General features: G+C 48.7%; 1 protein-coding gene across 9 annotated transcripts in view; it reads right to left on the reverse strand.

Moving 5' to 3' along the window:
* Positions 1–530: 530 nt before the first annotated feature.
* The window catches only part of RNF4 (ring finger protein 4), a 43062-nt gene continuing 15998 nt past the window's right edge, over positions 531–27594 (reverse strand). For 5 of the 9 annotated variants that reach the window (XM_060148868.1, XM_060148867.1, XM_060148866.1 and 2 more), the window contains exons 2-8: positions 23404–23565; positions 19733–19847; positions 17566–17659; positions 4066–4221; positions 3500–3535; positions 3302–3359; positions 2570–3270 (exon numbers count right to left, since the gene is read on the reverse strand). In XM_060148868.1, the coding sequence (XP_060004851.1) occupies positions 3037–3270; positions 3302–3359; positions 3500–3535; positions 4066–4221; positions 17566–17659; positions 19733–19847; positions 23404–23412 (702 nt within the window). In that variant the 5' untranslated portion in view covers positions 23413–23565 and the 3' untranslated portion in view covers positions 2570–3036. Of the gene's footprint in view, positions 3271–3301; positions 3360–3499; positions 3536–4065; positions 4226–4547; positions 4558–17565; positions 17660–19732; positions 19848–23403; positions 23566–27594 lie in introns of all 9 variants that reach the window. The other 4 variants (XM_060148874.1, XM_060148873.1, XM_060148872.1 and 1 more) reach the window with 4 other exon arrangements.

A 27594-nucleotide genomic window follows, 5' to 3' on the forward strand; every position in this document is an offset into this window, starting at 1 on the left:
GAGAAGAGCAGGCAGGCAAAGGCCAACTCTGCCATCACTTACTCTCTGGGAAGTAAGCCAAGCCCATGCTGTCTTTTCAGCTTTCCCCGCACAGCTTGCTTGGGGCTCTAACGGGCCCGCCATGCACTCCTGGGCCCCCACTCCCACGCAGAGGGCAAACTGTATACAGTGGTTGGGGCAGGTGCGCTGCACTGCCAGGACCCCAGGTCAGTCCGAGTCCACACTGCTCGGAGCTCCTCTCCTGAGCTGGCACTGGCCAGACTGAGCAGACAGCCCACAGCCAACCTTGCTTCTTCAGGCCTGAGGTTAAGATTCTGCTCGTTTAGGGATTCCAGGGCCTGGACTTGGGGTTCTGCTCCAAGGATGACCTCTTACTTGCTGACTTCTGGGTCAGCACATGACCAAGCAACTTTCTTGCACACATACTGTCACAAAAAACACCAAACACGAGGCAGACAGGATCACACACCTTGGGCAAGGGTGGGGGGTGATACTGATCCAAAAGAGCAAATGAATGCACACACGAGATACCTGGTTCAAACTGGTTTATTTCCGCCTGTAACACTAGCAGAGGAGAGTCCAAAACAGACTGACATACATGGATATAGTTTAAGTGTAACAAAGAAGATTTGAACTATGTACACGGAGGGAGGGAAAGGATTTTTCTTATCAACCTTTTCCTGTTTTGCAACTTCTGAACAGTAGAAACTAAACATTTTTTCCCAACTTAAGTTAGTATGAAGGAATACAACTTTTACGATCAACCATTTGTCCTTAAGCATAAAACGTGAGAAATTTTGGCTGCGGTTGTCTTGGCTCCTGAAGTCCGGGTATTGTCAGAACATAAGAAAAGAGATTCCATGAAGCCCAGAAGGAACTTAATGGCAACGATGTCCAATCGAAGGGCAGACGCGCTGCACACCACGCAGATGACAACTGATGTCGGCCCTCCTCGACTCCAAGTAGAAAGCAGTACTTTCATCAAACGAACCGGAAGTGAGCCAAACAGTTAAAAAGTCAGAATGAAGAATGAAACAATTCTTTTCACATAGAGGAGGGATACTCCTTCAGCCCCATTTAAAGTGAATTCTGTGCTGAGTCCCTGCTCCTCCAGAAGGAGAAACTGAAGGTCAGTTATTGCTAGCAAAGCCAGAGGTGGCCCCTTTTCCACCTCGAAGATGTTTCACACGAAAAGTTGTTGGTTTGGCTTGAAGGCCTCGGAGGAAGGAGGGGTACAGAGGTGGAGGCAAGCCCTGTGCAGCGGGGGGCAGTTCAGGTCAGCTTGGGCCACCTTCTGCCTCCTTGAGACCAGAGGCTTTTACCCACGTGGAGTCGAGCAGAGGGTGTTATCTGGGCCCCTGGGGAGGAGAGGCCACCGTACTTTGCCAACCAAAACCTAAGGAGCAATCAAAGCCCAAAGGATCAAAGCCCAGTGGCCAGAAGAGCAGCTTCGGAAATGTCAATTGCAGGGGTGGGGGGTGCCCAGCTCAAGTCTGGAGAGCCGAGGTCTTTGAAACGCAGGTCAGCTGTGACTTGGGCAACAGCATGGACACGGGCGGCTAATAAGGCCACAATTACTGCCACCACCGCCCAGGGTCTATGCTTGAGTAGACATGAGGCAGTGGGAACTGAGGACCGGAGGGCACGTGGTAAACAAAGGATGGATTTTTATCAGAAAAGAGAGGATACTCGACGACGTGCCTGCCCCACTGACCTTGCACAGCCTGCACCAGGTGAACTTGGGCATGGGTAAGGTTCCTGAGAACAGGTGGTGAACCAGACGGGGCGAGACAGGCACTGCTCTGTAGGCAACATGAGGCCTCTGAAGGACACTAATAGTGCTACATCTCCTGGGCTGCTGAAAAGTAGGCAAAGAACAGGCTTTATTGCACATTTCGTTCTTAGAAAACTGGGGATTGCCCTGCAGAGGTCCTTGTGATCTGCAGGAACCCGACATCAATGCAGATGGAATCACGGGTGACCTCTGAAACTCAAGGGAAGAAAAAAAAGTCCAGTGGTTGGTCTTTCCGGGGCCATGCTTGCACCTGGGATCCTCAGGCCAGATGGACCCTTGTCTGGCTTGGTCACTGTGGTGGGCAGATGCCTGGGAGGAGGTAGCGTGCCCAGGAGAGCTGGGTGGACCTGTTTGCTCTCCGACCGGGGCCAGCCCTCGACACACTGCCAGCAGGAAGCTGGGGCAAACTTTCCAAATGGGGAAAACTTCTTGGCAACGTGCAGGTTCCGGAAAGAGGCTGGAACCACGATTCTCAATTCCAACGGGCCTGACTCCCTCTCTCCTTCCCTGGAACCAGACCACCCAGAGGAGCAGATGTAGACCCTGGGCTGGGAGGGCCCTGGGCCCAGCTCCACAGCATCAGACTAGAGGTAACAAAAGGATCAAAGACGGGGTGGGAAACGAGAGCAGTTTACATTACAGATGCTGATTCTGAAATAGTCTTTCTGAGCTCAAGAAACTGGCGGCAGATAGCCCACGTAAGGCCGTAGAGAACCCAGTCAGGCTCTGTCTGTCCATCCGTCCCCCGAGCAGCCCAGCACTTCATATATAAATGGGGTGGTACCGCTTGTGGCTGATCTTTTTCCTGCAAGTTGGGCAAGTGTTAGCATTCTTAAGGGAATCACGGAGGCACTGGCTACAGAAGACGTGGCCACATTCTGTAGAAACAATGAGACGTCCATTCTGCACAATCTAGAAAACATAAAAAAGAACAGGCTTCATGTCTGGCCTTGTACCAGAGCAGCGGGAGCCCCCAGAGAATCCACCCCCGCCCGTCTCTAAGATGCCGAATGAGAGGAGGGGGCCAAGGGCTGCAGCAGGAAAAGCAGGGAGATGGTCTGAAGAACTAAAGATGCTGCTCTGTAGGCTCAGGCAAGTATGAGCGGTGTCTCTGAAGCCGAGAGCAGAGGCAGCAGCCAGTCTCTGGCAGCGACAGCCCAAGGGGGTTTGACGAACCTCCAGGCACCCAGTGGGGCAGTGCCCTAGGGCCTGGGGCCACAGTGAACACTGGCAGCTTCCAATTAGGCCAGGTAGGGAATACACAGGACTGATGCACAGGGCAGCCCAGAGTTCAAGACTGTAGGGCCCAAGAAGATGGTACCCTCCCCCTTCACAGAGGTGTGCCAAGCCATGTGCCAACCCAAGTGTGACTGCAAAACAGAGGCATCAAAAGCCCACCCAGTGAGGAGTGCTCTCTCATCTAATTCTTTGACTGAAGCAGTTTGAGAACCAGAAACAAATGCTTCAATTTTATTGTTTTAAGAGTTTAAAAGAATACAGAATAAGTTTGCTTACCTCCGAGTACCCGTCCATGCAGATGGGACAACTGACAGTACCAGAGGGCCTAAAATCACAGTGCTCATGTCAGTTCCTCAGCAAACGCAAACATCAATTACTCTTAAGTGGCTTCATGTAAGCAGCCCACATCCCCTTCACAAAAGCCTCCTCTGACCCTGCCTTAGCACAGGCACCCGGGACACTTACAAGATGGCCGGCTGTCCCGATGGGGGGTGGGGGAGGCTATGAGAAAGGGGAGGAAAGAGATGGGGGCAAGAGGAGGCACAAGCAACTGGAGTCGCCCTGTCCCCGCCCCGCACCTCTGGCCTATGCTCCCTCAGAGCCCCCTTCCAGCCTCCCTGTCTGGGGCAGGGGCTGCGCCTAGCACCCCCTTCCTCCAAGGAGTCCTGCTGCAGAAGGCCGGGGGCCGCTGGGTCTGTTCTCCACCCCAGGTGGCGGGGCTTTGCCTTCAGCCTGGAGCTATTCACACCCGCCCAGCCAGTGCCTGGCACGCCCTGGTCACAGTGGGAACAGCTGAGCCCAGCTCCAGATCCACCTGCCACCCAGATGCTACAACAAGCCCTTCTTGAGCCCAGGGCTGAAGGTCAGTGTCTCTAATACCCTGCTTCCTGCCCCAACCTCTCCACTGAAATATGGAGAGGAAGGAAGAGGATCCTCACTCCAGGGACGATGGGGTCCCACAGATCCAGAAGCTTCCCGGCAGAGAGCCTGTCCCCAGCACGGCAGCAGCAGAGCAGCGGGCACGCTGGTACCTGAGTCCGGTAGCGGCCTCCTCCCGGGCATTTCTGGGGGTGTGGGTGGTCACATACACGTCCTTGTCCCTGGGCAGCTCCTCGTCATCACTGCTCAGCACACAGCTGTCGGCGTGCTCCTGGCGCAGCCTCCTGCCGTTCCTCCTTGGCCGCCTCCTTTCTGAGATGTGAGCCCACGTTCAGAGCAGGGCCTCCCAGTCCTACCACCCTCACCACCCACCCTCCTTTCGGACTGGGAAAAGGCCAGTCCCAGCTGCACGGAGACCACCCTCCCATCTTCCCAAGAGAAGAAGCCCCCACCCCTGCTGCGTGCAGATGCCCAGGGGGACGTCTCCTCAGCAGGAAGGGGACTGACTGCAGGCGTGAGCAGCAGCATCCCGGGAGTGTTCCCACACCTACAGAGCTGGCAAGGCCCGAGGCCCTGCCACCGCACCCTCGTCAGTCCCCTACCCAAACCCAAGGAAGGAGAGGAAACCACTCACCTTCAACAATCTTTGAAAAAGGAGAAAAACAAAAGAGAAATACACAATTAATTTGACATAAAATATTCTGTATTCTGTTAAACTCTTAAAACAATAAAATTGAAGCATTTGTTTCAAATGCAAAATCCTCAGGAGCAGCAAAGCCTCCCAGCAGCTGACACACTGCGCCCCAGCCTGCAGGTGTTTAGTGAGTCTCTGGGAGCTGCGTGACCTGGGGAAGTTCCATACCCTCAGGAACTGCCAACTTCCTCTTCTGAAAAACAGCGCCCCCTCGCTGCTGTGAGAACTAAGTGAGATCACAACGATGCCACAGGGCACCAGTGGCCTGAAGCTCCCAACCAGCTCCACCCGTTCTCCTTGTCTTCACTCCATGTGGGCTACTGCCGGAGACGGAGCCTTTACTGGCAGAAGGGTTTGCAGTGCTTAATACTTTATTAAAAATAATTAAACAGCTGAAGTAGGCCATGCGGGGACTACGGAGAGTAGCATACACCAAGGACTGAGATCAATCCAATCCTGTGTTCGAGGCCTACAGAAAGAGCTAGTGAGAACCTGACAAGCCCATCGCCTGACTACAGGCACACCTGTGCTTTGCTTTACTGCGCTTCACAGATACCGCGTTTCGTACAAATTAAAGGTTTGTGGCAACCCTGTGTCAATCAAGTCTATTGGTACCATTTTTCCAACATCATTTGCTCACTTCGTGTCTGTGTCACTTTTCAGTAATTCTCACAATATGTCAAACTTGTTCATCATTATTATATTCGCTATGGCTATATGTGATCGGTGATTTCTGATGTTACTACTGTAATTGTTTTGGGCACCGTGAACCTCACCCATGCAAGGCGATGAATTTAATTGATAAATGTGTGTTCTGACTGCTCCACAGAACAACTCTTTCATGACTCCCTCCCTCTTTTTGAGCCTCCCTACTCCCTACACACAACAATATTGCAATTAGGCTAATTAATAATCCTACAGTAGGGACTTCCCTGGTGGTCTAGTGGTTGGGACTCTGCCCTCCCAAAGCAGGGGGCCCGGGTTCGATCCCTGGTCAGGGAACTAAAGCCTGCATGCTGCAACTAAAACAGCCCGCGTGCCGCAACTAAGACCCAGCACAGCCAAATAAATAAATGAATATTAAAAAATATATATCCTACAATAACCTCTAAGTCTTCAAATGAAAGGAAGAGCTGCACATGTCTCACTTTAAATCAAAACCTAGAAATGATTAAGGTTACTGAGGAAGGCATGTCAAGCTGAGACAGGCCTAGAGCCAGGCCTCTTGCGCCAGTTAGCCCAGTCGTGAATGCAAAGGAAAAGCTCTTGAAGGAAATTGAAGTGCTACTCCAGTGAACACACAATGATAAGAAAGTGGAACAGCCTTATTGCTGATGTGTAGAAAGTTCGAGTGGTCTGGATAGAAGATCAAACCAGCCACAACATTCTCTTAAGCTGAAGCCTAATCAGAGAAAGGCCCTAACTCTCTTCAATTCTATGAAGGCTGAGAGAGGTGAGGAAGCTGCAGAAGAAAAGTCTGAAGCCAGCAGAGGTTGGCTCATGAGGCTGAAGGAAAAATCCGTCTCCATAACACCATATTGCAAAGGTAAGGCAGCAAGTGCTGGTGTAGAAGCTGCAGCAAGTTATCCAAAAGCTCCAGCTAAGATCATTAATGAAGGTGGCTACAGAGATTTTCAATGTAGACAACAGCCGCTATTGGAAGAAGATACCATCTAGGACCTTCATAGCTAGAGAGGAGAAGTCAGTGCCTGGCTTCAAAGCTTCAAAGGACGGGCTGACTCTCTCCTTAGCTGGTGACTTTAAGTTGAGGCCTTTTAAGTGCTCATTTACCATTCCAAAAGTCCTAGAGCCCTTAAGAATGGTGCTAAATCTACTCTGCCTGTGCTCTACAAATGAAACAACAAAGCCTGAATGACAGCACATCTGTTTACAAAATCGTTTACTGAATATTTTAAACTACTGAGACATACTGCTCAGAAAAAAAGATTTCTTTCACAATATTACTGCTCACTGACAGTGCACCTGGTCAGCCAAGCGCTCTGATGGAGACGGACAATGAGATCAGTGATGTTTCCAGGCCTGCTAACACAGCATCCATCCTGCTGCCCATGGATCAAGGAGTCATTTCAACTTTCAAGTCTTATAATTTAAGAAATATATTTTGTAAGGATAGCTGCCATAGACAGTAATTTCTCTCATGGATCCAGGCAAAGTAAACTAAAAACCTTCTGGAAGGGGTTCACCATTCTAGATGCCATTAGGAACATTTGTGATTTCACGGGTGAGGAATTTGGAAGAAGTTGATTCCAACCCTATCAGATGACTTTGAGGGATTCAAGACTTCAGTGGAGGAAGAAACTGCATATGTGGTGGAAAAAGCAAGAGAACTAGAATTAGAAGTGGAGCCTGAAGATGTGACTGAACTGCTGTAATCTCAAAGTAAAACATGAACAGATGAGGAGTTGCTCCATACGGATGAGAAAGTGGTTTCTTGAGATGGAAGCTACTCCTGGTGAAGATGCTGTGAAGATTGTTGAAATAACAGAAAAGAATTAGAATACCACATAAACTTAGTTGATAAAGCAGCAGCAGGGTTTGAAAGAAATTCTGCTATGGGTAAAATGCTGTCAAACAGCATTGCTGCTACAGAGAAACTGTTCATGAAAGGAAGAGTTGATTAATACAGCAAACTTCATCGCTGTCTTCTTTGAAGAAATTCTCACAGGGCCCCCAGCCTTCAGCAGCCACCGCCCTGATCAGGCAGCAGCATCAACATCGAGGCCAGACCCTCCACCTGCAAAGAGATTACAACCTGCTGAAGGCTCAGATGATGGTTAGCACTTAGCAATAAAGTACTTTTAAATTAAGGAAGGCAAGGGCTTCCCTGGTGGCGCAGTGGTTGGGAGTCCGCCTGCCGATGCGGGGGACGCGGGTTCGTGCCCTGGTCCGGGAGGATCCCACATGCTGCGGAGCGGCTGGGCCCATGAGCCACAGCCGCTGAGCCTGCGCGCCCGGAGCCTCTGATCCGCAACGGGAGAGGCCACAACAGTGAGAGGCCCGCGTACCGCAAAAAAAAAAAAAAAAAAAAATTAAGGAAGGCAAATTGTCATAATGTGCGATTGCACACTTAATAGACTGCAGTATAGCACAAACAACTTTTTTACATGCACTGAGAAACGCAAAGGTTTGCTGTGTCTTGCTTTGTCACTTTGTCACTTCACTATGGTGGTCTGGAACTGAGCCCACCATCTCCAAGGTGTGCCTGTACTCAGAACTTGTTAAGATTCTTTTCTGCAACAGTTTCAAACCTGTCAAGTCAGCTCTCTCACTGAGCTACTACCTGTCTGTCTACACCATCACCAGTAGCACCCCTTTTCCCTCTCGCTTGTGTGTGTGATCAGCTACTTCAGGAGAGCTCTCAGGATTGCTGTTGAAAGCCCTGCTGCCACCTCTCCTTGGCTGCCCCCGTGTTCAGGGGCACAGAGGCTGACCCTTTTTGGCACGCCATCCTGCCCCGCAGAGATGGGAAGCTCAACTCTATTCCAACTCCCTTGCAGTGGGGATTCTAGACACGAACTAAATTCCCTCAGTGAGATACACTCATGCTATTTGGAGGGCAGAAGGGTAGAGGACAATTTCAGCTGCTGTAGGTGGACACAGATGCGGGGATCAAGAGGCAGTCGTGGCCGAGGCTGCAATGTCCAAAGCCCAGGTCTGTCCTCCCAAGCAAGAAGACACAGCAGCATTTCCTTGAGCCCAAAGAGATTAGTACAGGTGGTAGCTGCCCCCTCCCATCCTTCTGCTTGGAGCAGAGGTAGCAGATCCCATGGTGCGTCAAGGCTGAGATGTCCGGAGTTATTCCTAGACACCTGCTCCTCCAGCCTTTACAACACCACGAAGCAACTCCTCCCGTGTATTTTTTTAAATTAATAAATTAATTAATTTATTTTTGGCCGTGTTGGGTCTTCATTGCTGTGTGCGGGCTTTCTCCAGTTGCGGTGAGCAGGGGCTACTCTCTGTTGCCGTGCGCGGGCTTCTCATTGTGGCGGCTTCTCTTGTCGCGGAACACGGGCTCTAGGCACGCAGGCTTCAGTAGTTGTGGCACACAGTCTCAGTAGTTGTGGCTCACGGGCTCAGCAGTTGTGGCTTGCGGGCTCTACAGCGCAGGATCAGAAGTTGTGGCGCACGGGCTTAGTTGTTCCCGCGGCATGTGGCATTCTTTGCGGACCAGGGATCAAACCCGTGTCCCTTGCACTGGCAGGTGGATTTTTAACCACTGCCCACTGCCACCAGGGAAGTCCCCCTCCCATGTATTAAAATCCATTTCTGCTCCAGAATAAGTAGAGCGGATTTCGGTTTCTCCAGCCTCAACCCTGCCAAATACAAATGGCCATCACAGGAAGGAAGAAGGCCTGAGCATAAAGATCTTCATTTTGCAGATGAGAAGCCACTGAAGACACTTCCCCTTCCCCCCAGAAGCAGCTGGAAAGTGTGACTATGAAACTGGCGACAGTCAACTTCATCACCAGGACCATGAACTGGAAGACAAGCTTGGGCTGGCAGAAGGTGCTGTTCATATGAAGTCTATAAGGGGAGCTCTGAAGTTAGCCAAGAGCAGAAGGAAATTCTGCTGTGGGCAGGGAAGACCCCAGTTTTCCTCCACTCCAACACTGCTTTTACTGCCCTTTGCCAAGAAGGACCACTGGCCAGGTGTGCAATGTGACGCCCCTGGGTCCCAGGCCACCAGAATGTGGCAACCAGGTCTCCACAGGCTCTTGAGAGCCAGACCCAGCTCGCCTCTCGGCAGTGCCAAGCTGAGGCCGGACCTGAACACTGAGCCCCCAGGAAGTCCCAAGGCCCAGGATGCTGGTGGCACAACGGCAGGCGCTCCACACTTAACTACTAGGTAAATGAATACACGGCGGCCAGAGAGCCTCCTTCGCTGGTGATGACTGTGCCCATCCATGTTCAATGGAAGAACAGCTCAGAGATGAGGCTTCTTGCCCAAAGGGCAGAAAAGAATGGCACCACAGCCTGGCCTCCAAGCTCCATGACTTCCGGTGACCCGGAGCCACCTCCTAGCTGATGGAGGTGAGATACTATCACTGGTATTCCCTCCACCCAGCAGCCAAGTCGCAACAAATCGAGAACTCTGGGCTTCCCTGGTGGCGCAGGCGTTAAGAATCCACCTGCCAATGCAGGGGACACGGGTTTGAGCCCTAGTCCAGGAAGATCCCACATGCCACAGAGCAACTAAGCCCGTGTGCCACACTACTGAGCCTGTGCTCTAGAGCCCGCAAGCCACAACTACTGAGCCCACGTGCTCTAGAGCCCGCAGGCCCAACTACTGAAGCTTGCGCGCCTCGAGCCCGTGCTCTCCAACAAAAGAAGCCACTGCAATGAGAAGCCCGCACACCGCAACAAAGAGTAGCCCCTGCTCGCCGCAACTAGAGAAAGCCCGTGCACAGCAGCGAAGACCCAACACAGCCAAAACAAAAACAAACAAACAAAAAATAATCAAGAACTCTGCAGGTGCTCTGGAATGTCCCTTCCCCGTGGCCATAGCCCTGCAGGTAACAAAGTGCTTACCTAGCACAAGAGACAGAGGTGGGGAAAAGCATTGGGGCTTCAGAAATGTTGACTCCAGGAGTAAACAGATGCAAATAGGAATAATACCACCTCTTGGACCTCTCATCTGGCTGAGAGGCCTTTCAAAGAAACAAAATACCAAACGGAAACAATTCCCCAGTCCCCTAGTATGTACAGCCAAATCAACACTGTGAAAAACTGGCTCAAGCTCAGACCACACATTCCACCCCACCTTCAGCCTGGCTTCTCTTTCCTGACTCTAGAATAAACTACAGGCAGTGTGTCAGAGACAAACACGTGGAGACACGTGGAGCATGAACAACCCACAGCAGCACCGGCGCCGCCTGCCTCCACACCCGGGCACACTGACTCCATGTCAGGCACCCAGAACCCCGGTGGGCTTCTGAAGCACAAGTGAGCCTCAGAACCCCTGCAAACAGTGACACCCGTGTCACAGACTCCTGGTCAGTGGGGCAGGATAAGCCTTTCTTCTTCTACTAGTGGACAAAACGCTTGGCATTCTTAGGGCTACAGCAACATGCTGGGGTTAAGCAACAGAATGGAACCAAGTAGCAGGGTCCCTGGGATCCTCTGCAGGCAAGCTGACCTCTGGCATTCCCAAGAAAACTCACCCAGCTGGGAGCTCAGAGAGCCGCTTGCTCTAAGTGACCTTCCTAGGCAGCACGGCACATCATTCCACTGGAAGGAACAGCCACACGCAACCACCGTACCCACGAAGGATACGCCTCACATCCAACAGGTGCTCGCATCACACAATTACAGAGTACTTTTACTGTAGCACCGCCACGAGCACCAGGAAGACTGTGCTGACGTGAACATCCCAGTCGAGTGAGCAATCATGTCAGATTCCACGGACAACTGTTTCACTTCCCCAATTCTGGGATATGATGTCTGGGCTCTTCTTCCTTCATATATAATTACACTGGTTCATTCACTCATTCTAGCAGTCACTGTGTACCTCTCATGCCCTTTACTATTCCCAGCCAGAGACGGACCAGGCTCTGTCCCTGCCTGTAAGGCTTCACCAAGCAGACCCTTTCAACAGTCTCATAAATCATAAACCAGGTGAGGTACAGAGTGTAACACAAATAGCTCTATACATTAGTACACTATGGGAAGAGAACAAAAAAAGATTCCAGGAAAACCAACCTGACTTTAAAAGAAACAATCTTTTGAAATTCGATGAAGGAAAATAGTCCAAGCAAGTCCCATTTTTAATAACTTTCCCCTGGAAGACTCAGTTTCTTAACGAGAGGAGTGAGTCTCTTTTCCATCACTGCATGACTTCCAGCTGGAACAGAGACTGGCATACTGCAAATGCTCATGAAAAGTGGTCTGAAAATTTTAATTCATCTATCAAACCAGATAAGAAAACAGAAGGATGGGACTTCCCTGGTGGCACAGTGGTTAAGAATCCGCCTGCTAATGCAGGGGACACGGGTTCGAGCCCTGGTCCGGGAAGATCCCACATGCCGCGGAGCAACTAAGCCCGTGTGCCACAAATACTAAGGCCACGTGCTGGAACTACTGAAGCCTGCACACCTATAGCCTGTGCTCTGCAACAAGAGAAGCCACCACAATAAGAAGACCATGCACTGCAAAAAAGAGTAGCCCCCGCTCGCCACAACTAGAGAATGCCCATGCACAGCAACGAAGACCCAACACAGCCAAAATTAAATTAATTAAAATAATGAAAAAAGAAAGAGCAGAAGGATGGAAAACAAGCAGAGACTTCCAATAAATGGCAGGCTGGTATTTCCATCCATTTTTCCACTGAAAACAACCAAAAACAAGATAAAACATACATATTTTTAAATAAAGAGGTATCAAAAAAAGAGAAGAATTCGGTCAACAGTATAGGGAATACAGTAACCCAGAGGGAAAAAAAGCACAGAGAATTCTTAAAAAATTGAAGGCTACTTTTGAAAGCCCCACAGAGAAACCAAAGCCCAGGCAGGAACCATGGGGGCAGGTTATCTAGTGAAGGCCAGCCATCGGGGGCAAGCCAGGCTTAAAGCAAGACCCAGTAAGTATCAAAGAACTGACATACAGAATGTTATTTTCTGACCAATACTGCAAGCAATCAGTAACAAAAAGAAAGTACCCATATATTTGGAAGTTAAAAAATATAAATTTGATAAATATGTTGAATTAAATGTAAAGTACCAGTAACATAATTTGTAAGATATAGCTAAAGACAGTATAATCTTTAATGCATTTATTGGAAAAGAAATGATGAAAATTAGAAAAACAGCAAAATAAACTCAAACAAAGAAAGGAATAATCAATGAATGAAAAACTTACAAGAGAAAGGATCCACAAAGCTAAAAGTTGGTTCTTTGAAAGATCTAATAAAGCTCTGGTGATACTAATCTAAAAAAATAGAAAACACAAATAACCAGTATCAGAAATGAAAAAGGAGACATCACTATAGATTCCACAGAACACAAGACATTATGAACAAATTTATGCAAATAAAAGTGAAAACTTTAGATGACATCAACAAATTCCTAAAAAATGTAATTACCAAACCCTATTAAAACTCTAGGTTATGTACTTCACTGTCAGGTTCTAACAAACATTCATGGAAGAAATAGTCCAATCTTACAAAATCTTCTGTGGAACGGAAAAAAAGGTGTCCAACTCACTTTGTAAAGATATCAATATGCTGATACCAGAACTCTATAAGGAAAAATTACAGACCACCAATCTTACTCATAAAAACAGAGGCAAAATTATATATGAAACATTAGCAAACCAAATCTAGCAACATAAAAAGATAATGCCATGACCACAATGCTTAAGTGGTTTAACACTAGAAGCAGGGGAAAAAGCAACATTAGATGAAATTGTTAAATTTCGACATTGATTCAAGATGAAACTTATAGCCAAACAGGAAATAGAGAAACTTTTCCACTCTGGTAAAGGATATAAACAAATCGAAAAAACTTACAGCAGAAGTCTTATTTAATGGTGGAACTCTGAAAAGACTCTTTCAGATTTAGAATGAAACAAGAATGTCAATGACTGTCACCATTTTTATTCAGCCAGTGTTGAATTTTCTAGCCAGTGTGTTAAGGCCAAGGAAAAAAAAAAAGGAAAATAGAGAAGAACCAAAACTTGTTCTGTGTACACAGAAATTCAAAGATTTATAGATTAAAGGCTTCACTGGTGGCGCAGCAGTTAAAAATCCACCTGCCAGTGCAGGAGACATGGGTTCGAGCCCTGGTCTGGGAAGATCCCACATGCTGCGGAGCAACTAAGCCCGTGTGCCACAACTACCGAGCCTGCACTCTAGAGGCCGCAAGCCACAACTACTGAGCCCGCGGGCCACAACTACTGAAGCCTGCACACCTATAGCCTGTGCTCTGCAACAAGAGAAGCCACCTCAATGAGAAGCCCGCGCACCGCAACAGAAGAGTAGCCCCCGCTCACCGCAGAGAAAGCCTGCACACAGCAACAAAGACCCAATGCAGCCAAAAATAAATAAATAAAAATAAATTTAAAAAAAAGATTTACAGATTAAGAACTGTTGTACTAAAAAAAAGAAAAACCAATTGCATTTCTTTATATTAGCAAATAATAAAAACAAAAAAGTGAAAATTTTAAACACCATTTTTTTTATAGCATCCTAAAATACTATGTACCTAGAAATAAATCTTCTAACAAAAGACTTGCAAAAACACTCCAGGGAATATTATAAATCCATACACAAAGGGCTTTCCTGGTGGCGCAGTGGTTAAGAATCCGCCTGCCAATGCAGGGGACACGGGTTCCAGCCCTGGTCTGGGAAGATCCCACATGCCGTAGAGCAACTAAGCCCACATGCCACGACTACTGAGCCTGCGCTCTAGAGCCCGCAAGCCACAACTACTGAAGCCCGCGTGCCTACAGCCCGTGCTCTGCAACAAGAGAAGTCACTGCAATGAGAAGCCCACGCACCGCAACGAAGATCCAATGCAGCCAAAAATAAATAAAAATAATTTAAAAAAAAAACATACACAAAACTCATATAGATTATAGACCTAAATGTGAAATGCAAAACAGTAAAACTTTTGGAGTAGAGGAACATATTTTTATGGTATGGGATTTTCATCAACAAATTGATAAGTTGAACTGTATTAAAATTAAGAACCTCTGTACATAAACCAAAAAGAGAAAAGACAAGCCTCTGAGTAGCAGATTCAAAACACAACTAATGGCAGGCTCATATTTAGAACTTATAAAGAATTCCTAAAAAATGAGACAAGGTCGACAATCACACAGAAAAATGAGTAGAAAAAAAGACTCAAGTGTTTAAAAAAAAAAAGATTGCAACAGGCAATTCGCCGAAGAGGAAAATGAAACACCACTAAACATGAAAAGATGTTCAACCCCACCACTGATGGGAAAACACACATTAAAACCATGTGGGATACTCTAGACAACACCAGACTGGCTAAAGGTTACAGTGGCAGTGAGATGTGGAAGAACCTCCAACACTGGTGGGAGCGTAAACTGGTACATCCTCTCTGGAAAACAGCTTGTCACTATCTAGTGACAATCAAAGATATACATACCCTAGGACCCAGCAGTGACGGCCTTTTTTGGGTACGCAATGCCAAAAATAAGTTAAATTTTGAGGGAAAATATTAAAGCAGAGATGTACAAGGTCTCATTGCACCTTACAGCTTTTAAGACTTCTCCTAATTCATCAGGGGTTTAGGATTCCTTAGAGCTAGAATAACACAGCCTGTGTAGTTTCTCATCCAGTCTTAAGAGGGTTCACAAGAGTTCTAACGTTGTCCCTGGATCCTGGGACGTAAAAGATGCAGAGCTACTCCCAGGTGATATTCAAGCGGTACACTTAAGCCTGTCCCCCTGCATTCTGGCCGAACTGGTACGATTACCCCAATTTGGGAAACGATATATTTATTCATTTCATACTGTCCTGTAGGCGGGGCCTGAAGTAACCCTAAACTTGTAATTCCTCTAATAGATGCTCCTTGATAAGCTAATAATACTATTAGGTTTTCCAAGTAGATCTGCTTTAGAGAGTGAGAATTTCAGTCTCAGGTATACTTCTCACTGTAAATTTTAAAACTGGCATTTGGATTTATTAAACACCAATAAAGAATGAAGGATGATTAGAAAAAGGGGTGCTATTAAGTCCAAAACAATTATTCCATGTCTGGGGCCACTGAGGCCATGGGAAGGTAAGTCCTCCGACCAAACTGGCCAGTGCCTCTGGGACAAGAAGCGAGGACTCCTTCTCAAGTTAGCCTCCCCTTCACCTATCCACCTGCCCCTGGCTATCCACCCACTCCCAGGGCAGCTCCCCCAACTCTAGCATTCCCATCCTGGTGTCTCTCAATGACTTTCCACACCCAGAGAAACAGGAAGAAGGCTGGAAAGCTCAGAAAAGAAGCCCATGTAGGGAGGGCAGACTGGCCATCAAAACAAAACTAAGGCGTAAAAGGGGACATGATGACATGGGTCTGGCACCCAACAGAAGCCAATCGTTGTCTCCTTGAGGGCAGAAAATGCGGTCTTGTGAGCAGAATCCTGGCCATCTCCCAGGGCCTGGCACACTGCAGGTGGACACTGAATACTGGAGAAATTAAGGACTAGCAGCACTTTGAAGTGTTAATCAGCAACTGGCCTGAGGCTCCAGCCACGGTACCAAATCAAGCTACCTTTCCAGAACCTGCGGGAGCCCGCAGGGAGCAGCAGCAAAGCTGTATGTGTGGGCTTGGCTAAAAAGTTCATTCGGGTACTTTCCCATTAGATGTCACGGAAAATCCAGAACGAACTTTTCAGCCAACCCAATATGTGTGTACCTTAGAACAGCGGTCCCAGCCTTTTTGGAACCAGGGACCGGTTTTGTGGAAGACAATTTTTCTGCACACCAGTGGCGGGGTGGCGGGTGGCAGGTGGCAGGTTCAAGCGGTGATGCGAGCGATGGGGAGCGATGGGGAGCCCCAGATGAAGCTTTGCTCACTGGCTGCTCACCTCCAGCTCTGCGGTCTGGTTCCTAACAGGCCGCGGCCCAGTACCGGTCTGCGGCCCAGGGGTTGGGGACCCCTGCCCTAGCAATCACACTAATCAGGCCCTAAACCTGCTCAGGCTTATCTCAGAAAGTTCCGACTGGTCTCCAGGGAAATTACTGCCTCCTGTTTGGGGGCCACGGTCTCCCCGAGCATTCATCCAAAATCTGCTGGGGACGGTCTGATGACGCAGCAAGGGCAGCTGCCTCGCCTTTGGGATGGGGGGAGGGGAGGAATGAGAGGGAAGGACACACCACAGGACAGCCCAGCAGTTTCAGACTGACCAGAGTCTAAATCTCTTAATTTGTCAAGACGTTCCCTGTCCTCGCTCTTTTCTCCTTTTAAAGTCTTGAAGCTTCTCAGTGCAACCCTAGTCTACGGTTCTAAGCACAGCCAGGACAGCCCCAAGGCCAAGGGGAAGACTCAGCTCCTAGCAACCCCACTCGCCCCACCAAACCGCAGCCCTCAGCAGCACCTGCCCCTACTGGCCCAAGACCGTCCAGGGTGTCACCACCTCCACTCCACACAACTGCACACTGCATCAAAAGGCACTGCAGAAGCAGCCCACGAGGCCAGTATGTCCTCAGGATGTGGGTCTGTGGGCTGACCAGACTCCCAGACCCACACACAGCTATGCGCCCCTGACCTGTGGAGCCAGGCTGCCAGAACCACTTCTCCACATGTCCCCTGACCAGACCAGGTCTCCTTCCTGAGGGCCGCACAGGGGCAGGCATGCTCCCTGTGGGAGGGGGCACAAGCAGCCTCCCAGGTGCCACCCTCCCTGGAGGCACGACACAACCAAGGCATCAGGTGGCAATGCAGGGGGCCTGCATCCTCCGAGGCAGCTGCTTCTGGGACTCGAGAGATTTCCCACTGGCAGTGCTGAGCAAATATCCCCATTCCCACCAGCCGCGAGGGTGTAAACTCACATTTACTCAGCTTTACTGGGCACCACGTTAGGTGCCAGGCACTCACATACAGGATCTCTTTTAATCCTCACAACACTCTATTGACATGGATGGCATTATCACCATCTTATGGACAAAGTGAATGAGGCTAAGTAACTTGCCCAAGGTCACACAGCTGGTGTTAAGTGTAGAATCGGGGACCAAAGAGAGATCGGGCCTCAGAGTTCTCCCCAAAAGCCTTTATGGCCAGCTATGTAAAGGACAGGATCGCACAGATTTACTAATGTGATTAATTTAAGCAATGATGTCGCAACAAATGACTTTCCTGAAACATTTTCCATCTTGAGCACCAGTCACTGAAAGCATGCCTTCTTTAGCCCAAGCTGTAGCCTGTGACCAAGGCCTTCAGACGTGCAGGCCAGGGGCCCACAGCCAAGAAAGGGCAATCCTCACGCTCTAGCACTTACCACGACAGAGTCGCTGTGAGTCAGGTCGACGACCACAGGCTCTAAAGATTCACAGGTGAGGTCCACTATTTCATCTCCAGCTTCAAGATAAAGCATTTGAACAAGCTTTAGGAGGAAAGTAAAGGACTACTGCTCTAAGTTTCATTATTAATATGATTACCAACAGAGCACAGTCTTATACCAAACTAAAGTCCCTGAAGTACAGAAGTAACGGGGTGACAGGCAATGAATACTCTTCCAGAATTCTGCTGTGAGTAACAGGGTATGGGCTTTACAAATACACCATCCTGTGTGTGTCTGTGCACACGCACACCTCTCCCCGTGTCCTCACACTGCCACACAGCTAGGCCTCCGTGCCCCGCACCTGCTCAGCTCATTCACAGGGGAGAGGCAGCAACTTACCTGAGGTGGGATGGGGGTGCACATCTGGGGAAGGGACCAAGCATGCTCAGCTTGGGCTTTGGGATGGATCTGTCTGAAACCTCTGCTCCCCTCAGACCTCCGGTCATGCTTAGCTCTGCACCTTCATCAGTTACGTTTTAAACTCCATTTGGCTCTAAAGTGCTTCCCACTTGGGTGGACAACAAGCGTTTATTACTGGTCCCCTAGAACCCCAACCCACGCAGATGGGTTGAGCCTGTTCTGCAACTTGCCTTTGAGCCCTAGAGGACAGCGCACTGTCTACCTGAGCACAGGACAAGGGGGGGAAAGGCACGTGCCAAACTGTCACCAGCGCTTACATCCAGCAGGCAGAAAAGAGGGGCAGAGTACAACTTCCATTTATATAAACTGAAACAAGACTTACAACCATGTTTGTTTCTATTATTATTAACATTAAAAAGTAAGAGGGAAGAACTTTTAGAAATAATGTTTGTTTAGTATTCAGGGAAAGTGACTTGTAATACATTTAACATATTCAAACTTGTTTTGTTCTCATGCATTAAAAAGTTTCACAGGAATAAAAACCACAATACATCAAAGCCGTCCAACGTAATTTATACAAAATGACTTCATTCTTTTTAAAGAATAGTCCATATATGGACATACCATAATTTACAGAACCGCTCTCTTTCTGATGGACACAATTTTTGGCTCCTACAAATAAAAACGGTATTCCAACGGGCAGCTTGTGCATACAGCCCTGCACATGGGTGTAAGACTGACTGAGGACGAGCAGTGCTGCAGTGGAAAGCAGTGGATCTTGGCCAGGTTGGAGATTCCACTTGTGGGTTCAGGGTCCCAAATGAGGAGCCTCCTGCACCTGCCTCTCCTGCAGGGTGGCAGAATTCAGACACCAGGGCATCAGCTTTGGGGTGGAGGGGAGGACAGCCCAGGGCTGTGAATTTATGTTAGAAGTGAAGCTCAGAGACCACAGAGACAATACAGAGAACTTCACTCCCCTGAAGGGCCCATGAAATCTACAGACAAGCTGCTTGCTTCTCTTCTAATGTCAGTTTTCAGGCATCGTAATTATAAAAACAACCTTACTACCTGCAGAGCTGAGGCACTTGATTCAGGCCATCTGCCACTCCCGAGGCAGGAAGAAGGGGGAAAAGCCAATCTGGCCTCTGCCTGCACCAAACTCCCAACACACCCAGCTCTGCCAACAAGTCTGCCTGCTGGGGCAATTTTTTGTCTTAATGAAGGAGAGAGGAAGAAAGCTGAGTACTTCCCGAGGCCAAGTAAGTTGAGGCACAGTTTCAAAGAGAAAAGGTGGACCCACGGCAGTCTCCACTCCATGCTGCACACCCCTGAAAGGCTGGACGGTGAGCCCAGCTGAGTGGCCGTTTCTAAACCTGTGGAGTCTCAGGGCAACCAAGGAGGCAGCTCTTGCTCACCTTAGCTTTTTTAAGTTGCGAACGGTAGGCGAGTCTGAGACTGTAGGTCTTATAAATACACTGATATAAGCTAAACCTCGTATAGTGTTACGTGACAAGCACTGTTCTACGTGTCCTGTGTCATTGACTCATTTCAGTGCTATGATAACTCTACACAGCAGCTACTGCACATATATGCACAGCATTATCCCCCGTTTCAGATGAGGAAACTTAAGCCTGAGTTACAGGTTGTGTAACTTGCACAAGGCCCGTGGCTGGTAGGTGGCATGTTGGGCATATGTGCTCACTCATGCCCAGTGTCACTGGCAATCTTACCGCTTTCCACAAGTTCTATGGGTTCTGCCTCCAGGGCCATCTCAGGGGGGGAGGATGCTTCTCGAGTTCGCTTCTGGGCTTGTCTAGAATTTACTGTTCCTCCACGACGCTTTCTCTGAGGGTATCGGGGGAAAAAGAAACAGTTACATAAGCTCCTGACCAGTAAGATTTCAGCCAAAAGAACAAAAAGATCAACTCATTAAGAAGAACGGGGGCTTCCCTGGTGCCGCAGTGGCTGAGAGTCCGCCTGCCGATGCAGGGGACACGGGTTCGTGCCCCGGTCCGGGAAGATCCCACGTGCCGCGGAACGGCTGAGCCTGCGCGTCTGGAGCCTGTGCTCCGCAACGGGAGAGGCCACGACAGTGAGAGGCCCGCGTACCGCAAAAAAAAATTAAAAAAATAAAAAAAAGAAGAAGAAGAATAGGAGGCCAGTGAGCAGACCTGAGGTCAGGGTCCTTTCAAAACTGGAGATTCTAGAACACTGAATGTTTATAGAGAGAAATCATCCAGAACATATAGTGAATACAAATCCTATAAAGTAAAATTTCTGTTATAAAGACTATTGGTCTGTCTAAAGTACATGACACATAACTCTATGGAAGCCTCTGGTCCAGGTTGGGATTTGGCCAGAAACCCCTTCTTTTAACCAAAAGTTACAGACCTATTTTCCTTGGATTTGTATTTGGCCTTACTGAGCCCCTTCTGTTTTTCAGCCCAAAGCCCTTCAGTTTCCCAAGTTTCTATTCACTGTGAAAAGTGGGTCTTTCTTTGGGAAAGGTTTCTGGCCTCTAACCTTTTAGGATACTATCAAGTTGTAGTTTACACCCTAATAATCACCCGCCACAGCTCCAAGAACCAAAGTTTTATTTTTTTTTCTTGTGATGAGAACTTTTAAAAAAATTTTTTCATTGTAGTTGATTTACAATGTTGTGCAGTTTCTGCTATACAGCAAAGTGAATTAGTTACACATATACACATATCCATAAAGACCATTACAAAGTGCTGAGCAGAGTTCCCTGTGCTGTACAGTAGGTACTCTAAGAACCAAAGTCTTCAAAAGGCTGTTCCCAGGGGCTGCCCGAGAGACATGCCTCTGGAAGGTCTGAGCTGTTAACCAGCCTATCTGCAGCCCAGACCCCCTCACCAGCCTTTCTTCCACGTCCTTGAGCTGGTTTACCAATACGCTCCAGCATTTCTGGCCTGGCTGGTCCTGAAAGACAAGTTGAGAACCCGCCCCCTGCCATCTTCCTCAAGAGACAGAACCTCCCAAGTGACCCGCAGCCTCATCACTCCCACCCTGTACGGCCCCACCCAAACCTAGCTCCCTGTGTTTCGGTGCTTCTTCTCTCCCCTGGCCTGTCCCACTCCTCACTGGCACCGGGCCTGCTCTGCTTCACACTGGGCGATGTGGGGCAGTTACTTCACTACTAAGTCTGAACTTCCTCACCAGTACCAGACTCGCAGAGCTCTCCTAAGGATGAGGCGACATACCATATGTACAGTACTGAGTGCTGTTAGAAGATAGCATTACTACCCTAGTTCCTTATACGCCTTACTAGGCATCCTATCCCTGGAAATGCTGGAGGACAGGCAAGTGTCCATGAGATGTGCACAAGACTCAGGAACATCCATCACCCAGCCCAACTCTCTGGCAACAGAGAGAAGCCTGATTCCGTTTGTGTTCTGACTCTCTTATCAAATGGCAGCTTGAGAAGTTTCGGAAATGTAGCTGGGTTGAGCAACTCCCACGGATCTAAGGAACAGGGAAGCCTCCCCAGGAAGTCCCAGAGGCAAGCGACAGCAGCTGTTCCAAACGGTCCAGTGAGGAGCTGCTCTGTCCCTCCAGGGAGCTGGCATGAGTCCATTACCTGGTGTTTATATGAGTTTCCCCAGCAGCTACCAAGTTACTTAGGGCTCCGTAACTTTTACCCCATTCTCTTTGAAGCTGCCCTTGTATCTTCCATCCTCTGAAAAGGACCAAATCTGTCTTAGCAGACACTGCTAAACAGAACCCTTCATGCCCCAACCTGTGCAGCTTTTCCACTGAGGGAGGTTAAGAAGCAGTCACAGGTCCTGGCCAAAGTCCAGGTGCTGAAGCCTAAAAGCCCCGTCGTGGTCACTGTAGTAATGTGTCCTGCCAGCACTCACCCCCGCCCCCACCAACAGCAGTCCTTTCCTGGCTGCTCTTTCAGCCGCTCCCTGCCCTTCACCTGGCACCCTTCCCAGCCTGGATGACCCATCCCTTCCCTTCTTCACTCAGCCAGTTCTTACACAGCTTTCAGGAACCTACTCACTGTGAGCTCCACCATGAGGACGTTCCTCATGCCCTCCGGCTGACCATCTCATGACCCCCCACCCCAAGCCTCCAGAACCCCCACTCCACCTCCTCTTCCACCTGCACTCCCCGAGGGCAGGGAGGAGGTGGCTGTTAGCACAGGGCCAGGCTCAAGAAACCCTAGAATATGGGAAAAGACTTCGCCCCCTCTGCCTTCCTATTACTCTTGTCACGCTCTCCTGCTTTTTAATAGCAGAGCCCTCACAGCTTCCAGTTAAAACCGACCATCCAATCACCACCACACAAGTTATTCACACCACTCTGAGGAAATTTTAACCAAATTCTTCACACACTCTTATAAGAGGCTACACTGCTCAGTCTGTTCAGGTCCTGCCTGGGCAGAGCGTGGGCTTCAGAGGTGAGGTGCCCAGGCTTAGGAGGTTTCCCTAAGGTGAACTGTGGTGGCAACCTGCAGATATGGGACCAAGATGGGAGGTCACCTGCCCTTTAAAAAGATAGCTCCAGCGAAACAAAGGCCCTTTTGTGTATGAACGTCAACAGTGGGTCTGGAATACAGTGGGGGCCAGGAGCGGTCAGAAGGGATGGGCCAAGGGGAGGGGGTGGGGGTCGGTGAACAGAGTCTACAGTAGGATTTCTACCACGGTTTCTATCACCCTGGGAACCGTTTTTTCAGCCTTATCCTGCACCCCCCACCCAACACCATTCACAGCACTTCTGGAACCTGGAAAAAGAGTATGGGTTTCACATCTGGTCCACCTGATGTGAATGCACTATCTCAGAAAACAGCTGTTTTGAGTTTAGATCATATGAGCAGCCCTGTTAGTAGGGAGTAAAGTAGGGAGGGGGACCTTCAGGCACTCTCCGGACTCAAGGGGCTCCAGGTGACATCTGGGTTACACCAAACCAGAGCTGCCCCTGCAGTCTGATAAAAGCTCTAAACAGGAGTTACAATGACTTACCAACTTTGGTCACTGACCCTAAGAAAACTCACCAAGGATTATTACCGCTACCGATGCTCACATCGGACCAAGAACTACACAGGGAAAAGAAATAGAAGGAAAAACGGAAGATTGGGCTGTAAATAATTAAATAAACCAGAGCCCTAATATTTCTGGGACACTGACAGCTGCTCTGGAGGTATAAAACTTCAAAACCCTCAACCATCCTCAGCCTTCTGTCTTTAGGGCACCACCCAAAACACTGGACTCTGACCTAAGACAAGCAGGTTGGTGTAACTACCAGAAGGTCCTGTACACACTCCTGTAAGAACTAGGGTTACTTAGAAACACCTTTATGGTACTCTCATTAGGGTACACAAGGGATGAAGTAATTGTTTAGCCTGAAAAAATAAAATTCATGAACTTACAAAACTCACCGTACTCATTGTGCTCTGTGGTTCCAACCTATAGAGGAGAAGGTGATCTATACCAGGATTTGCAGAGAAGCTGAATGCCTCAACCTCTCATGCCTGCTCATTACTCATCCTCTGGCTAGCATAGGAATTTGTAGCCAAACAGACTTCCAGTATCTTCAAGCCCTGAAAAACAAAGATTATCAAGTTGATAAATGCTGCCCCCTGCATCATCGACAGCAAAGCTCAGTTCAATCATTTACTGGTCTTTTCTGTCAGCTGCGTGCTTTGCTGAACACTTAATGCAATTTATGTCCTTAATCCATGTTCTTCTTAGGAAGTAAGCATTCTTGTAAAATACAGGACTACCTGACCCCAAAGCCTGCAGTTGGAAACATTATGCCACCTCTTGCCCTCCTTTCTGGCCGTTGAAACCCCCACAGATTCTCCTCAGCCCATGGCACCCTCCCTGCCTGTCTGGACTTGCCCCTGTGAGGCCCAGTTGAAAGATAGGCTCTGGCCTTTGTCCAAGCTTGTGCCCACCCCTGCCCCACCAGGCTGTGCTAGGAGACAGTGCAAATGGCAGGGCCCCAGCCAGCTGCTGGTCATTGCATGATTCGCTAAACCCAGGTTAAACCCAGGCAGCCAGCATGGTGATGTTCTGTGACCCGCTGAGCGAGCAGGCAGAGGGGACAGAGCCCTGGTGTCTCAGTTAGAAAGGAGAAATCCTGAGCCCTCTCGCGCAATCTGCGCAGATGCGGCTTGCCTCACTCAGGCTTAGCAAAGCAGCTACTGTGCCATTACTTTGACCGTGCGAGGCTAGGGACCCAGAGCTCACAGCCTTCAGTTCCTAGCTTCCCAGGATACAGTGACCGTGCCTCACTGCACATGCTCTGAGGATCCCTGCCGACTGGGAGGGTGGGTGATGCTGAAGCCCCCTCCCATCTTGAATCCTCTCTGGAGTAATGAGGAGAAGATCAATAAACAAATGGAAACCCCTCCACCCCACAAAACAAACAAACAAACAAACAAACAAAACCAAAACAAAAAAAAACCCTCCTGCACAGTCCTGTACTAGCTTCTGGGAAAAGACAAGAGAATCAGAACTGCTTACACGTGACCTCACCAACACCTAGCAACCAGGAAGGAACAGAGCTTCCTAGGCCAGTCCAGAGCCCAGAGCCTCGGCCTCTTCCCAATGACTGGGAACTGTTGCTCTCTGGAGGAGCTGATAATTTAGGGGAGCAGATGAGAGCCACCAACCCTGATCCACCCTGTGTGCCCAGCTGAGACTTCTGTCACTGGCAACACGAGTAGACAAAAACCTAGAAACTGTGAATTGGGAAGCCAAGCAGGTTCCAGGAAGAGCAGAGAAGGCAGCAGATGCGGAGGCTACTGGAGAATGAGAGGCCCTTGCATTCACTCAGGGCCCACTGGAAGGTGACAACTAACCACGATATATCAGTGTTCAGGGATGTAGTGGATAAAGCAGCAAATGAGAAGCAAAAATGTGAAGCCAGGAGTCAGGGTGTAACCCATGTAGAAGGGCTTCTAGTGGGGGAGGGCCTGAGCTCAGGGCAAGGCTGAGGGACCAGAGCAGAGTCAAAGCAAGGAGAAGGCTCTGGTCACCTGGTCCTGGGTGATAGTGGCTTGGACGTCAGGCTCACCCGGAGGGCTTGTTAAACTAGATTCTGATTCAGCAGGTCTGGGATGGGGCTCAAAACTCTGCACTCCTAGGCAATTCTGACGGTTCTGCTCCAGAGGCTACAACATGGGAACCCAATGGCCTAGGACAATGGCCTCGGAGCTGGGGAGAACTAGTCGTATCTCAGCGAAATTAATGCAGGACCACTCTCAAACCCATCTTTCTTCTCATCTCCAGTGCCGCTACCTCCTCCAAACGACTGCCCATCTCCTGGTATCCTTCTACCCTACTGCCAACGCGTCTCTCTAAAACATACAGCCGACCCCCACAGCCTTTCCCTGGTTCCCCATCACGTCCTAACTCCTAAGCATTGCCTGTGGAGGCAAGCTGGCCTTACAGTTAGAGCACTTCTCCAGAGCCAGACAGCTTGGACAGGGGTCAGGCTTCCATAACCCCTACTTGTGACCTCGGGCGAAACACTGAACTTCTCTGTGCCTTACTTCCTTATCTATAGAACAAGATAGCACCCACCTCAATGGTTGTGTGAGGATTACAGGAGTTAATGCAAAGAGCACTTGGACCAGTGTGCACAGTTTTAAAGGCTCAAGGACTGTGGGTGGGTATCACTGACTTGTTCTGCCAGCACCAGCCTTGCAGTCTCTCCAAATGTACCGCCCACTGAACAGCTCCACCCCTTTGCTCAAGCCCTAAAGTGCTGTGCAACACTGCACCCAATCCAGCTTTAAAAAAGAACCCAGGACTGCACATCTCCCCACCTCATTCACTTATCAGTATGGCTCCTTCCCCGGAATACAGCGATGAATAAATCCAGCCACCAGCTCCTATCTGGGGGTGGCTGCTGGCAGGCAGCTCAGCTGTGGTAACTGGGGCATATGAGCCAGGTGCAAAAGAAACCAGGAGGACAAGGAGAGGCCAGAGGAGGTTTGCCAGGAGAAGACACATTAATGGGACTGCCCAGATAGCCTCATCCAGCAGAGAGCAGACATCAGAAGCAACAAAAACTACAATCCTGCAGCCTGTGGAACATAAACCTCATTCACAGGAAGACAGACAAGATGAAAAGGCAGAGGGCTATGTACCAGATTAAGGAACAAGATAAAACCCCACAAAAACAACTAAATGAAGTGGAGATACGCAACCTTCCAGAAAAAGAATTCTGTATAATGATAGTGAAAATAATCCAGGATCTCAGAAAAAGCATGGAGGCAAAGATCGAGAAGATGCAAGAAATGTTTAACAAAGACCTATAAGAATTAAAGACCAAACAAACAAGAGATGGACAATACAATAACTAAAATGAAAAATACACTACAAGGAATCAATCACAGAATAACTGAGGCAGAAGAACGGATAAGTGACCTGGAAAACAGAATGGTGGAATTCACTGCTGTGGAACAGTATAAAGAAAAAAGAATGAAAAGAAATCAAGACAGCCTAAGAGACCTCTGGGACAACATTAAACACAACAACATTCGCAGTATAGGGGTCCCAGAAGGAGAAGAGAGAGAAAGGACCTGAGAAAATATTTGAAGAGATTATAGTTGAAAACTTCCCTGACATGGGAAAGGAAGTAGCCACCCAAGTCCAGGAAGCTCAGAGAGTCCCAGGCAGGATAAACCCAAGGAAAAACATGTCCAGACACATAGCAATCAAACTGACAAAAATTAAAGACAAAGAAAAATTACTGAAAGCAACAAAGCAAAAACAACAAGTAACATACAAGGGAACTCCCATAAGGTTAGGAGCTGATTTCTCAGCAGAAACTCTACAAGCCAGAAGGGAGGGGCATGACATATTTAAAGTGATAAAAGGGAAGAATCTACAACCAAGATTACTCTACCAGGCAAGGATCTCATTCAGATTCGATGGACAAATCAAAGCTTTACAGACAAGTAAAAGCTAAGAGCGGGCTTCCCTGGTGGTGCAGTGGTTAAGAATCCGCCTGCCAATGCAGGGGACACGGGTTCGTGCCCTGGTCTGGGAAGATCCCACATGCCACGGAGTGGCTAGGCCCGTGAGCCATGGCCGCTGAGCCTGCGCGTCCGGAGCCTGTGCTCCGCAACGGGAGAGGCCACAACAGTGAGAGGCCCATGTACCGCAAAAAAAAAAAAAAAAAGCTAAGAGAATTCAGTACCACCAAACCAGCTCTACAACAAATGCTAAAGGAACTTCTCTAACTGGGAAACACAAGAGAAGAAAAGGACCTACACAAGCAAACCCATAACAATTAAGAAAATGGTAACAGGAACATACCTAGCAATAATTACCCTAAACGTGAATGGATTAAATGCTCCAACCAAAAGACACAGGCTTGCTGAATGGATACAAAAACAAGACCCAAATATATGCTGTCTACAAGAGACCCACTTCAGACCTAGGGACACAGACAGACTGAAAGTTGAGGGGATAGAAAAAGATATTCCATGCAAATGGAAATCACAACAAAGCTGGAATAGCAATACTCATATCAGATAAAACAGACTTTAAAATTAAAAATGTTACAAGAAACAAGGAAAGACACTACATAATGATGAAGGAATCAATCCAAG

Source organism: Lagenorhynchus albirostris, chromosome 4 (assembly GCF_949774975.1).
Source record: "Lagenorhynchus albirostris chromosome 4, mLagAlb1.1, whole genome shotgun sequence".
NCBI lineage: Eukaryota > Metazoa > Chordata > Mammalia > Artiodactyla > Delphinidae > Lagenorhynchus > Lagenorhynchus albirostris.